The following is a 14,770-nucleotide window of genomic DNA, read 5'->3' as shown; positions in this document are numbered from 1 at the left end:
TAGTAGCGGCGTGCCCTGCTGTGCCTCCCCTTGCCGCGCGCCGACAAAATGTCTAACACACTGGATCGTGCGATAGCTCGAACGGCCGAGCGTTTCTCTCTCTCTCTCTCTCTCTCTCTCTCTCTCTCTCTCTCTTTTTCAGACACACACGCAGAGATACACATTCGTCCGATGTTATTCAATATTTCTATTATTGCGATAATTGTAAAATGCTATGGGGACTTTTTCAATTTACTGCGCTTTCTTCACAAACGCTTATACAGCTATAATACTCTGCGACACTCTGTATATACAATAAAAAGGATATTTGCATATAACTTTCTAACAAATAACAATTTATGTATGACGTTTGTTAAATCAATATAATCAAAAGCTAATAATATAAAATTATACTAATTGTTTGAGATGTAATATTGTATATTTATAAAATTTATAAGTAATATTTATAAATATTTTCATAATACATTTTTGCCTGAAAAGCATCGAAATAACAGATTTATATCGAGAATAGAATGGGCCCCTCCATCGCCCATTCCCGTGAGACGCAACCATAATATATTTGTTTCGTCTCTCCGATATATGCAAACGAGATATTTGCATTGAGGCATTTTTTTCCAATGATATTCATTTTGGAAAAGGCGACAGTCTATTTTCTGCTACAATTTTAAAAAAATGTTGCCTCATATATTTCACATCAGTGGAATATTTCTCTTTACAAGGATTTCCTCCTAAGGCTATCGTTGTAGCGAAAGCTGCAGCATAAATACCACAGCATATGCCATCAGGTTGTGTTTGAACCTTTTCAAATATTATATTGTTTTTATTTACTAGTGGATAACGGCGATTAATATAATTTTTTTCTTTAGGCACCAATTTATCGTATGTACAACCAGGTAAGCTATCGTACACTCGAAGCTTGGTGCCATCAAAAAAAATACATCGCCAGTGGTCACTACAATTTCCTCCAATAATTTGTAAGCTTTTGTTACTACGACTTGCTACAATTATATGAGGGTATTCCAAATATAACACACTTTGGGTTTCAAAATGAGAATTATCTCTTATGACGCGTAAAAATCGGTCCAATGATTCATCATTTATTTTGCTATTTATAGGTAAAACATTATCCTTTACCAAATATAAAGGAGCAACTGAATTATCTAAAAATTGTTTTTGTTTTGCTACATCGTCTTCAGTTAGTTCTTTATTACTCAAGTAACTAACAACGATGCATTCGTCATCTTGTTCTGCACTCGGAGCAGTAACAATAGTTGCTTCCATTGGTAAAATATTCGAAATATTTATTTCAGATTCGAAACATTCATCTTCTTGGATAATGTTTTCGTCTTCTAAATTACATTGTCGAAGACTTTTTCGCTTAATTATTTTTTTGGCTGCTTCTTGTTGAGCTTCTATTATGTATCTTGGATTTCTAATTGGCATATGTCTATTATGCCGACTATCCAAGATTTCTGGAAGCATGCAATCATAATAGAAACGTGTTAAAAAGGGCAGCATTTTATTATTCCAAAATACATTATCTCTATTAACACGTACTATTTTCATGCTTTTTGGTGTCCATACAGCGAAAATACAATAATCTCGCTGCGTTACGTTTAATTGCCCTTGAATTTGATAGAAAAATCGATGATTCTCATTCATCTTATTTGGATTTTTCTTATTAAAGATGCCTTTTAGTTGAGGCAGCGTCTTTATGGCCTCTTCCGCTGTTAAATGCTCAGCTGATAGAGGACATTTTATTTCTACCAGACCATCTTTATCAATGAGTCCGTCAGGAGATGCACCTAAGCATGGATTTTCAATGTCAATGAATAATCCGCAAGTTTTAATCTCCTTTTTTAATGTTACGGCCAATTCTTCTTTCGCGATTTTTTCTCTCTCGCGACCATATTTCATAGCCGCGGTATCGATAGAAGAAGGAAATAATATATTCTTCACAATTACGGCGCAGGACGTTGTCGGTCTCATACGACATACGATTCCAAAATTAGACGCCGTTAACATTTCCTGTCTCAATGAGTGCCACAAATCAGATTCACTTTGCTCCATTGTATCACGTTCAATTTGTCTCCAATTTTTTCCATTTTCAAGCAACTTTTCCAAATGATTTTGTCGAAGTTGCTCAAAAACATAGGATGGGAGATCTGGTTTTTGTGATTGCGGGCCATAAAAACTATCTGTGCCTGATTCCCGCTTAAACTTTTTTTGCCTTCCATTCATTTCTCGAGATTCTCTGGTTCTTGCAACTTTTGCTTGTCGTCGCTCTTCCAAAGTCTCGATAATGGGAGGAACATTTTTACATATGCTTTTATGCACTTGCGTGAGAACTTGCTGTGTATTATATTGCACAACTGCCCCCGCAATTCTAGCGTTATAGGAGCCTCGATTACCAAAATTGATGCGCTTTCCACCAATTTCTTTGCAGATTATCGAATTGAAAGACTCTGCAGGATTATTGGTTAATTTGAGCAACAAGCTATCGGAATAAGCGCTTAAATATATCATAGCACTCTCTACTTTTTGATAAAGACCGTGCAACTTGAGAAACGGTACATAATTTTTTTTCATTTCCTCAGCACAGTCACAAATACGACCGCGTTCTTGACATCGTTTATGTTCACCAAATATATGGCTAGGAATATTTAATATATCTTTTTGTAATTCCATAGCCTTATAATGGTCAGGTTGTTCTTCTTTTTTTCGTAAATCAATTGCTTTTATCACTTCTTTTCGTATCTTCAAAATGTTGCTTTTTACAACATTTCGTAGATAGACGAAACCATGCTTTCTATGCATTTTTTGCTGAGTTGTCTCTGCTACAATCCTCAACTTTTTGCACAGATTGCGAAGCAAATGATTTGTACATTCAATTTTTTTAACGGTAACCATTTGTTCGCGATATGGTCTGCAATCAATGATGGTCTGATATACGCTGCTATCACCATCGGCAATAACTGTTCTATAGATTATTCCATGCATTTCTAGGCTACTTTTAAAGCCTTCTGCAATGGCGTCGCTCTCCATACTCGTGGAGCTTGCGTTACGATCGAAATTTTTGTAACACTTATGGTGTCTTGGTTCGATTCTACTTCTTTCTGCCATATCACATATAGTGCAAAATTTATTGCGGACGCCGACAAAAAGGATCTTTTTTGTGCGGTAACCAATTATAGCACCAACGCCGGAAAGAGAATCGTAGGCGTTGCCGTACGATCTCTTCATCCAACTACCATCCGCTATAACAGTTATATACGGAATACCGTTTATTGTTTCTTTTCTTTCGAGAGCGAGTTGCTTTTCAACATCGCCAGCTATTTTCATATTTTCCATAGCTGTTTCCTCGAAATCATCGATAACATTTTCTCGATATTTTATGTAAGTTTTATCAGACATACATGGAATGTTCATAGCTGCACACAGCTCTTCCAATTGGGCAAAACCAATTCCAACTGTAATAGTTCCTGCTACAGCAGCCGTATTTATGTCCAATGTTTTCGGATCTGTGGGTTCTGACCAGATGTTAGCTTCATAATTGCACATTTGGCACTTGAAGAACAATTGCGTCATGAACCCACGGCGATAAGAATTAACGAGTTTCCAATCTTTAAATTGGCACTCTATTCCTTTCGCATGGTTATCAAAGGTTCTGTGGATTTCATTCCACATAAAAGAAATGTCGACAATGCGACGGCCCTCAGGCATACTTTCCTGGATACGATTTGTATCAAGAGGGCCATTTTCAATAACAAAATTTTCGTTATTGTCGCATAGTTCAATATTCTGATTATCTACTTCTGATAACATACCTGTATTTGAAGTAGACTCTAGGCGCTGCATTATTTGGGTACCAAGTTTTGAATCCATCGTATCGGAAAGTTTTACCGATTTTTTAAAATCAATGGATTCATCCCTGGTACCCTTAATGCTGCTGGAGTCATTTGTTTCTTCACAACTTTGTAATAGCTTCAGTAACTGTCGCCTGTAAAGAAAAATAAATGGATTAGTATTTAAAAAAAATTAATAGTTATAATAATAATATATGTCACATTATCTTTATCATTTCATGTAATTTTGAAAAAATAAAACCTCTCAAAAATGAGTACAGTCCTTTGCTTATCCATCTTTAACTAATTACTATAGAAAATTAAGTATAATATGATAAATATAAGTATTATATGATGCAAATAGATTATGTTTTTATAACATAAATGTCTCTTTAATATTTTCTAACAACCAAAGCGCACATGCAAACCGCATCTGGTGTGAAACATTTCTTCAAACAACCAGCTCACGAATAGATCGCCTCTGGGATAAAATATATTTCTAACAACCAGAGCGCACATGCAAACCGCATCTGGTGTGAAACATTTCTTCAAACAACCAGCTCACGAATAGATCGCCTCTGGGATAAAATATATTTCTAACAACCAGAGCGCACATGCAAACCGCATCTGGTGTGAAACATTTCTTCAAACAACCAGCTCACGAATAGATCGCCTCTGGGATAAAATATATTTCTAACAACCAGAGCGCACATGCAAACCGCATCTGGTGTGAAACATTTCTTCAAACAACCAGCTCACGAATAGATCGCCTCTGGGATAAAATATATTTCTAACAACCAGAGCGCACATGCAAACCGCATCTAGTGTGAAAGATTTCTTCAAACAACCAGCTCACGAATATATCGCCTCTGGGATAAAATATATTTCTAACAACCAGAGCGCACATGCAAACCGCATCTAGTGTGAAAGATTTCTTCAAACAACCAGCTCACGAATATATCGCCTCTGGGATAAAATATATTTCTAACAACCAGAGCGCACATGCAAACCGCATCTAGTGTGAAAGATTTCTTCAAACAACCAGCTCACGAATAGATCGCCTCTGGGATAAAATATATTTCTAACAACCAGAGCGCACATGCAAACCGCATCTGGTGTGAAACATTTCTTCAAACAACCAGCTCACGAATAGATCGTTTCTGGGACTAACTACTATTATATAATACTATACATTTTTAATTGAGATGTAAAGATAAGCAAAAGACTGTGTTATTACTTTTCTGACCTTATTTTTCGAAATTACACACATATACATACACATATATATATACGGGGTGAGGAAAAAAGATTGGAACCCGAAATATCTCGAAAAATATAAAAATATATATATTTATTTACTGATCTTATCAGTTTGACCTTGGGTGGTTTAATTTGCAATTAACAATTACATTTTTTTTTTCGAAACAATTATGTTTTCTTTACACCAATTGATTCCTCTCATTATTTTGTACGTAGAAGTATTAAGGTAAGATAATCGAAAAATGAATATTTTACAAGATATTTTACGGTTTATGTAAAATTAAGACATTATTTCAAGCCTCATAACTTAAAAAGTACTTAACGAAAAGGTACTTAATTATAGTGTTTTGGAAAGCTCTCGAGATAAGCTACAACAATATGCAATGAAAAATAGTAGGTTTCATTTAAGAAATTAAAGGTGACCTTTATGTGATCTTTAAATGACTATCCAAAGTCAAATTTTTGCCACCAGCTTCTGTCCCCCTCGAATTCAAGTAACTTTTATTTGAAACATTTTGTTGTACATTGAAAAATAAAAAAGTTATTGGGGTGGGTAACTTAAAATGGCTCACCCTGTATATTTAAACCTTGCACCTTTTTAAACCCTACAACATTTGTATGAAACAATTTTCTATAAAACTTTTATTTTTCGAAATATTTCGGGGTTCCGACCTTTTTTCCTTATCCTGTATATATGTATGAAATTTATATCTTGAATAATATAATGTTAAATTAATTAATTTTTTCTAATAAAATTGACTTTATTTAAGAAATATTAACAATAACAAAGAAATTACTATATAAAAATATTAATAAACAACATGTAACCTAATGATATTATTAAAAAGGTGCTTATGTAAATATACAATATTTTGAACATTTATTTGCTTTAATTTTAAATTCATGTTACGAAGATAATCTGTAAGAAATATATATGATGAATTAAATAAAATTTAATTTATAATTTAAAAACATGAAAGTTAAATAATTTATATAATTTTAATAATGTATAATAAAAATTTATTACATTTAAAATTAAGTTCATTTTGCATTAATCTTACAAAACATAAAAATTAATTTGAAGCAATATGTAAACTTATAAATAACTTACAAATAAGAGTGTAATCAAATATAAATAATTTCCTTTTAATAAAGATATATTTATGCTCATTATAATCGTATAAAAATGAAATAAATAAATAAAGTAATAATAAGCGTTATATTAATATTAATAAATAAGCTACACAGAATAATTTGATTAAATTAATAAAAAAATCTTTGGCTTATCTATTAATATTTATACACCGACTTATCAGTATTTTTATTTATTTTATTTAATTTTAATTTTTAATTTAATGTATTATTGGGTGTAATGAATTTGTAATATTTTGTTGACATTACGCTAAAGAGGGATCAAATATAATCCGAAATGTTCGCTTTTTTTCGTAATTTTTTTAATTTATAAATGTACGAGTAATCAGAAAGAAGGACGTGTTGTGTCTTCTCTGCGCTCCAATTACCGCGCTGTGGCTCTGATTTGCCAATTTTGATTTATTTAATTTAATTTTAGTTATTACTATTTCAGCCAAATTTTAATTTTATTTATTTTTAATTTAAATTAGATCAATGCTCATTTTAATTTTTGTTAATAAATACATTATTTTTATTTTTAAATTATTTTTTTTTAATAAAGTATATATAAAATTAAATACATATAATATAAATTAAATTTTTTACAATAATTTTATTTTATTGTTAAATAATAATTTATATATATTTACATTATATTAGATATTTATATTATATAGTTTTAGTAATAGTAAAATTTGTACTGAATGTATTTCATTAATAATATATTTAATATTTAGAATTAAATTTTTGGGAAAGTTCCTATAATTTATATATATAATTACACTATAAGTGATTTCTATACATTTTGCATTACTTAGTATAATAGAAAATAAATATAGCAAACAATAGAAAAAAATATTTTACGAAAATAATAAACAAAATTATATTTTATTAAAATATTTTATTTTTTAAAATTATATTGTGTCAATTATGTAAATTTAAACATATATTATAAATAAAAATTAAGATACTTTAATATGATGTCTATTGATATTATTTATAAGTTTTAAGAATAAAATAAAATCATAAAATAATAAATTTGTTATATCAGAATATATCTATTATAAATATATTAAAGAAATATAATAATGTAATTATTATTATAATTTAATTTTCATATATAATTTTCAAATTATATTTAAAATTATATAAAATTTATATATATATTAAATTTTATTATATTTAATCTTCTTATTAAATTACTATATTCGTTGTTTATTTATTTAAAATATATAAATAATGTAATTATAATCAAATATTAATAAACTTTCTGTTCAAATACTATTAAAATTTATTTTAAAAAATTATTACGTATTTACATTAAATTATTTTATAGTTTCATAAAAATTATTAAATTGCAAATTTAAAAAAATTTGAAAATAAAAATTAAAATATTTAAATAAAACATTAGTAAGATTTATATAACATTAGATGTATTTATTTAACTTTGCAAGCTTAAAATTTAGATGAAAATAACTTAAAATCTTAAAACAAAAATTTAATTTAAAATTGTTAATAGAAAATTGTATATTTTATAAATATTAATATATTTTATATTTAAAAAAAATTCTGATATAATACAAATTAGTATAATTATAAAAACCCTCAAAAATATGATAAGATAAAACCTTTTTTTTTTTAAATTAAACTTCATAAAAATTAAAAAAAAAAGTTCATAAAAATTTATTAAAAGCTGAGATTTAAAATTATAAAAGAAAATTATAATTATAATATTTAAATATTATAATTAATAAATTACAATAATTAATATGAATAAAAATAACATGTAATGAATTAATTATTAAGAGGATCGTGAATTGAATTGAATACTTCTTTTCAATGTAGAGAGACTCTATTATTTAAAAAAAAATTATATAGGAAAAACTGGAAAAATTGGTATATTGGAGGAGAAATAAAATTGGTGGCTACATTAAATGTTAAAGATAATGAGATAATATTAAAATTTTATAATGACATGTAGTTAATATAAATATTGAATATTTTAAAAATAAACACAATCAAAATCTTACATCTAAAATTATTTTGTAAAAAATAAAATGTATAAAGCAAAAATATTTTTCATACAAATTAATAATAGTAATAAACTAGTAATTGATAAAATAGTAATTTGATTAATAGATGAATAAGTTATTAAAATATTTAGATTTCATATATTTCATATTATATACCAATATTAAATAAAATTAAAATGATGAAATATATAGTATATCATTTAGTTGAATAAGGGATAATGAAAAATAATTTTTGGAATTGTTACAAAAATATATAAAAATTATATAAAAACTCTCCAAATAAATAATGTGACATTAAAGGTATAATATATATTACTTATAGGAAGATAGAGAGAGAGAGAGAGAATACATATTAATTATCAAAGATAGAATTAATTTAAATATTACAGCAAATAAAAAATTATAATAAAATGTTTTTCTCTGATTAATAAAAAAATTATTGCAAATTTGTAAAAAAGATAATTAATATGATTATGATTTCATTAATAAAATATACAACAATAGCTTTTTTACCTTAATTTTAACTTTAATTTTAATGCTGTGTAACAAATAAATTACAAATTATTAATTTCCATAAAGTATTAAAAAGTATTTCTATTAAGTATTAAAAAACCATGAGAAAATTATGAGTAAGAAGGAAATATGTGAAAATAACCTGTAGAATAACTTTAAAGTTATTGCTATCACACAGCATATGCAGATTATATACGATGCACATACAGTAACAAACAAATATATTTATACATAAATAAAGATGGGGAAAACAAAAAGAGAATATGTCAGTGACTAAAAATGTATATAAGTGCCGCAAATGACAATAAATCGATCGTTAGCATTGATTGTGATTGTAAATGTCGAAAACTAAGAAAAAGTAAATGTTGAAAATTAGAACAAAAGAAAAATAGTTGTATTTCTCTCTATCAATATCTTATGCTCAATAATATTCAGTGACGCTCAATACGAACGATCAATAATATATATCGCTTTACGGCATTTACACAACCATTCCTTCGCCATTCACTCATTCATTCTCTCACTCATTTATTTATTCATTCTCTCTCTCTTTCTTTCCTCCATCCTTTTATTACGAAAATAAATATGATAAATGAAATACTAACCTTTTGATCCAGCCTTTTTTGAACGAAACTCGGCGTTGATTTAGAGGCAAATGCTTATAATCATATTTTTTCCCCATTATGTGCACACACTATTATAATAACAACATTATAATACACTATAAAAAAACACTAAAATATTGTATTAGAATTCTTTTCTACAGACTGTTTTCTGAACACGTTATAACGCGTTATAACGGTTTACTCAATTCTCGCGCTGTTTTCTTGTTACGCGTAACTGCTAGGCTGTACTGATAGTCTGGATGGGCGGAGTAAGGTGGAGTCGACATATACACGAGCTCGCGATCATCTGATTGCGCGTACAGATTTGCTCTATTCTTTTCATAGTAAATATATAGTAAATACTTTATACATATACACACACACATATTTACACACACACACACACATGCGCGCGCGCGTATGTATGTGTGTGTAAAGTATTTACATATTTACAATATAATCATTATAAAAAAGAAAAGAGAGAGAGAGAAAGAATGTTAATAGCTTTTTCATAAAAGTGCATTTTCTTGCGCGAATTATTAAAACGCAATAATATGAGATTGTCGACAAATTTCTGATATGTGCAAATTTGGAAAGCAAATAGACTCGTAACCGACTAATCACGATAGCGATTGTAGTCCTTATAATTGCTTCATTAAAAGAATTAAATTTGCGCGCATCTTTATAAACGTAACAATTCCAAATATTCTCGTCCACATAAAAATAAAAATATTATATATCGTATTTTTGTTATTTGAAGATAATTGTAATGGATTAATGGATCTTTGCGATTAAAATACCAAATCGGACCATTTTTAATTAAATAAATTAATTTTTAATTACATATTTAATGAAAAATGATCCGATTTATGTCATGTTTGGTGTCATTTTAATCACAAAAATCCCATTAATCCATTGCAATTATTTTCAATTTGACAAAATGCGAAATAAAAATTTTAATTTCTACGATATTTAAATGCCTCAGTTGTTATAGATAAGGAAAGATCTCCGATGTCGTTGAAGCAAGAACGAGAAGGAGTAAGGAGCAAGCGAGATGAAAGAGTTCCGAAATCTCGCTCGCCAGGCTCGCTTTTTCTTATCTTCAGATATATATATGTCATCTTACTATGGAAAAAAAAATTTTCTCTTTCGCATTTTTTCAACTTGAAAATCATTGCAATGGATTAATGGGATTTTTGCGATTAAAATGACACCAAACTTGACATAAATCGGATCATTTTTAATTAAATAAATTATTAATTTTTAATTACATATTTAATTAAAAATGATCCGATTTATATCGTGTTTGGTGTCATTTTAATCACAAAAATCCCATTAATCCATTGCAATTATTTTCGAGTCGAGAAAATGCGAAATAGAAAATTTTTATTTTCCATAGTAAGAATATATATATATATCTGAAGATAAGAAAAAGCGAGCCTGTGGCGAGCGAGACTTCGGAACTCTTTCATCTCGCTTGCTCCTTACTCCTTCTCGCTCTTGCTTCAACGACATCGGAGATCTTTCCTTATCTATAACAACTGAGGCATTTAAATATCGTAGAAATTAAAATTTTTATTTCGCATTTTGTCAAATTGAAAATAATTGCAATGGATTAATGGGATTTTTGTGATTAAAATGACACCAAACACGATATAAATCGGATCATTTTTAATTAAATATGTAATTAAAAATTAATAATTTATTTAATTAAAAATGATCCGATTTATGTCAAGTTTGGTGTCATTTCAATCGCAAAAATCCCATTAATCCATTGCAATGATTTTCAAGTTGAAAAAATGCGAAAGAGAAAATTTTTTTTTCCATAGTAAGATGACATATATATATCTGAAGATAAGAAAAAGCGAGCCTGGCGAGCGAGACTTCGGAATTCTTTCATCTCGCTTGCTCCTTACTCCTTCTCGCTCTTGCTTCAACGACATCGGAGATCTTTCCTTATCTATAACAACTGAGGCATTTAAATATCGTAGAAATTAAAATTTTTATTTCGCATTTTGTCAAATTGAAAATAATTGCAATGGATTAATGGGATTTTTGTGATTAAAATGACACCAAACACGATATAAATCGGATCATTTTTAATTAAATATGTAATTAAAAATTAATAATTTATTTAATTAAAAATGATCCGATTTATATCAAGTTTGGTGTCATTTTAATCGCAAAAATCCCATTAATCCATTGCAATTATTTTCAAATTGAAAAAATGCGAAATAAAAATTTTAATTTTTATGAAGACAAGCCGTGATTATAAGATAAGATAAGATCTGGAGATTTTCAAGCTCACTCGAGAAGCCGAAGAACAAGCGATAAAAACATGTCTGATAGTAATACGTAAAGTCGCGCGGTTTTGTGTACATCATATCACAAATGACCAATCGCATGGCAACTGTGCACGTGCTCACGCGAGTTTATTTACCATTTACGAATGTGTCCGAAAAACAAAAAATATTCTCGATGGTTGGGAACGGCCAGAAAATCAGTTGTCTTCGAGTTGAGCTGCCGAGCGGACGCCGAGCAACGTCTCAACGAGCGCGATGGGTAGATGTAAGTACAATATTTATTTTCAAATATTCGCTTCTCAATTAATACTTCTCTGATTCTTTAATAGTTGACAGATATATATAATATCAAATTTTATAGACAGTATTACAGTGCATAAATTATGATATTCTACATTCGTCAACTGTAAAAACTTGTATTTCATAGACTTTCTTCTCTCCTCTCTCCTCTCTCCTGTCTCTCTCTCTCTCCCTCTCTCGCGTGCGCGCGCGCGCTTACTCGCTTACTTATTCGCTTATTTTTCATATAAAATAGATAAAAATTATAAATATATTTATTATTTGCTAGCTAAAAGCGAGGGCAGTATTCGCGGTAAAACCCCGACAACAATGGCGGCGGCAACGGCGGCAACGACGGCAACGACGGCAACGATAGCGAAGACGACGTCGCTAGGACATCATGGCACAAGAAGTGCCATGGCGACGACGGCACTAGGAAGTCATGGCACTTCTTGTGCCATGACGGCAATGCCACAAGACAGTCACACTTCCTGTGCTATGGCGACGACGCCACAAGAAAGTCACGTTTCCTGTGCCATGGCGATGACGCCACCAGCAGACACAAGGGAGACACGGATGATGATGCCCACATCATCAAATAACGTGTATACACGGAAGGCAGAAACGGCGGAAACGGGAAAAATAGTAAACGATAAAAAAGTAAGTAAAATTATATTTTATATGAAAAAATATTATTGATTATATATTAAATATATATTATATATTATATAACTATAAATATATATTATTATAATTGTGGATAAATTGTTGGTGGCATTATTAGCATCGTGCATGATCCAACACACACACGCGCGCGCGCATGTGTGTGTATCGCGCGCGACGCTGGTAATGGGGCCGACGAATTTATTCAATTACAATGTATATTTTTTTATTTCCTTTCTTCATCGATGAATATACATACATGAGTTGTTTTTTTTGTCATTTTTATATAGTTAAAAATAATTAAAGATATATGTGTGAGAGAGTGTATGTTTCTAAAAATATTAATATTTAATTTTTATATATTTTTTTCAGCGTATCAATGATGCAGTGCGGCGGGCGGTAACTCGCGAGCGAAAAAGACACGTCGCTGGTATGCGACGTGTTTTAATGGAACCACGATATACGGCCCCAGGATATATGCCTGCTCCCTACGCATCGGCAGGATTCGTGCCTGCATCGGCAGGATATGTGCCCGCGTCGGTAGGATATGTACCTGCATCGGCAGGATATGTGCCCGCATCGGTAGGATACACGCTCGCGCCTGCTGCAGCGACAGGATATCTTCCCGCGCCACCCACACAATACGTAACACCTGCACCATTAGGATACACGACTGCGCCTCCCGCACCGTCAAATTACGTGCCGGTGCCACCCACACCAACTTATGTACCTGCGTCTTCCGCACCATCATATATGTTTGCGCCTTCCCCTTATGTAACGTTTAAATAGAGTATTTATAAATTTATTGACATTATAATATGACATTATAAGTTTTTATTTCATACACATACACACACGCGCGCGGGCGCATGCATATTACACTTATTATTACTTATTATTACTTGCGTATGTTGTGTAAAAAATATAAAATAAATTTAATTTTTAATATTTTTATACTTATTTATTTATACGTTCCTTTATTCCCCCTCCATTTCATTTATTCCCACTTTTACATACTATTTTAAATTTTATTTTAATCATTTTTCATATTTCCCTCTTTTTTTTTAAATTTTATTTATAAATTTATTGATATTATAATATTGGTTAAATATTCTATCTCTCTTTACACACACCTTTAGCTCTTTCTTATATATTTCCTATATAAAAAGAACATATATATATAGTTTTCTTTTAATATATATAAGAGTGTATGTGTGCGTGTGTTCTATCTAATCGCTCGTTCAATACATATCGTTTTGTTTCATGCTCCTCGCATATTTGGCTATTGACGTTCATTTATATATATATATATATATATATATATATATATATATATCGTGAAAGTTCATTATAGTTCATTATATTTTTTCTCTATAAACTTTCTTCCTATTTTTCTAATATAAAAATGCATTAATTTATGCATTTTTCTTTTATAGCATACATAAAATATGCAATTAGTTACTTTCTTTTTATTTTGCTATTTTAAATATATGTATATAATGTAATCTGTACATATTCTTTACATTTACTACACAAATGATATTTATGAGAATAGATTGTTATTTACAGCAATTAATTAATTTATAAAAAAGAAAATTTGATATATTTTATAAATTTTTTTATGTTATGAAGCATGTATATAAAATGGTACAGTACAATTTCACAATAAATGTGTGTATTTATAAGCTGTAGTTTATATTAATAAAAAAATAAACTTTTTCTTTGAGTATATTACAATTATACATATATATATATATATATATATATATATATATATATATATATGTATATATATATGTATAATTGTAATATACTCAAAGAAAAAGTTTACTTTTTTATTAATATTCTACAGCTTATAAATATACACATTTATTGTGAAATTGTACTGTACCATTTTATATACATGCTTCATAACATAAAAAAATTTATAAAATATATCAAATTTTCTTTTTTATAAATTAATTAATTGCTGTAAATAACAATCTATTCTCATAAATATCATTTGTGTAGTAAATGTAAAGAATATGTACAGATTACATTATATACATATATTTAGAATAGCAAAATAAAAAGAAAGTAACTAATTACATATTTTATGTATGCTATAAAAGAAAAATGCATAAATTAATGCATTTTTA

At 29.2% G+C, this 14,770-nt stretch overlaps 2 protein-coding genes across 2 annotated transcripts; one reads left to right on the top strand and one right to left on the bottom strand.

Moving 5' to 3' along the window:
- Positions 1-624: 624 nt before the first annotated feature.
- Positions 625-3,921, bottom strand: LOC145968909 (uncharacterized). The gene has a single exon (XM_083094798.1). The coding sequence runs from the start codon at positions 3,883-3,885 to the stop codon at positions 625-627; it is 3,261 nt and encodes a 1,086-aa protein (XP_082950924.1). The 5' UTR covers positions 3,886-3,921.
- A 7,991-nt stretch (positions 3,922-11,912) lies between these two features.
- Positions 11,913-13,580, top strand: LOC145968746 (uncharacterized). The gene is made up of 3 exons (XM_083094461.1): positions 11,913-11,955; positions 12,259-12,629; positions 13,005-13,580. Exons 1-3 carry the CDS (start codon positions 11,946-11,948, stop codon positions 13,419-13,421), a joined length of 798 nt encoding a protein of 265 aa, XP_082950587.1. The 5' UTR covers positions 11,913-11,945; the 3' UTR covers positions 13,422-13,580.
- The last annotated feature ends 1,190 nt before the right edge of the window (positions 13,581-14,770 follow it).

The sequence above is a fragment of the Camponotus vicinus genome, unplaced genomic scaffold (assembly GCF_025532165.1).
Source record: "Camponotus vicinus isolate PSW18456_S1 unplaced genomic scaffold, iyCamVici1.0 SCAF_3, whole genome shotgun sequence".
NCBI classification, from domain to species: domain Eukaryota; kingdom Metazoa; phylum Arthropoda; class Insecta; order Hymenoptera; family Formicidae; genus Camponotus; species Camponotus vicinus.
The sequence above is the reverse complement of the archived record's forward strand: the minus strand, read 5'-3'. Positions and strand labels throughout refer to the sequence as shown.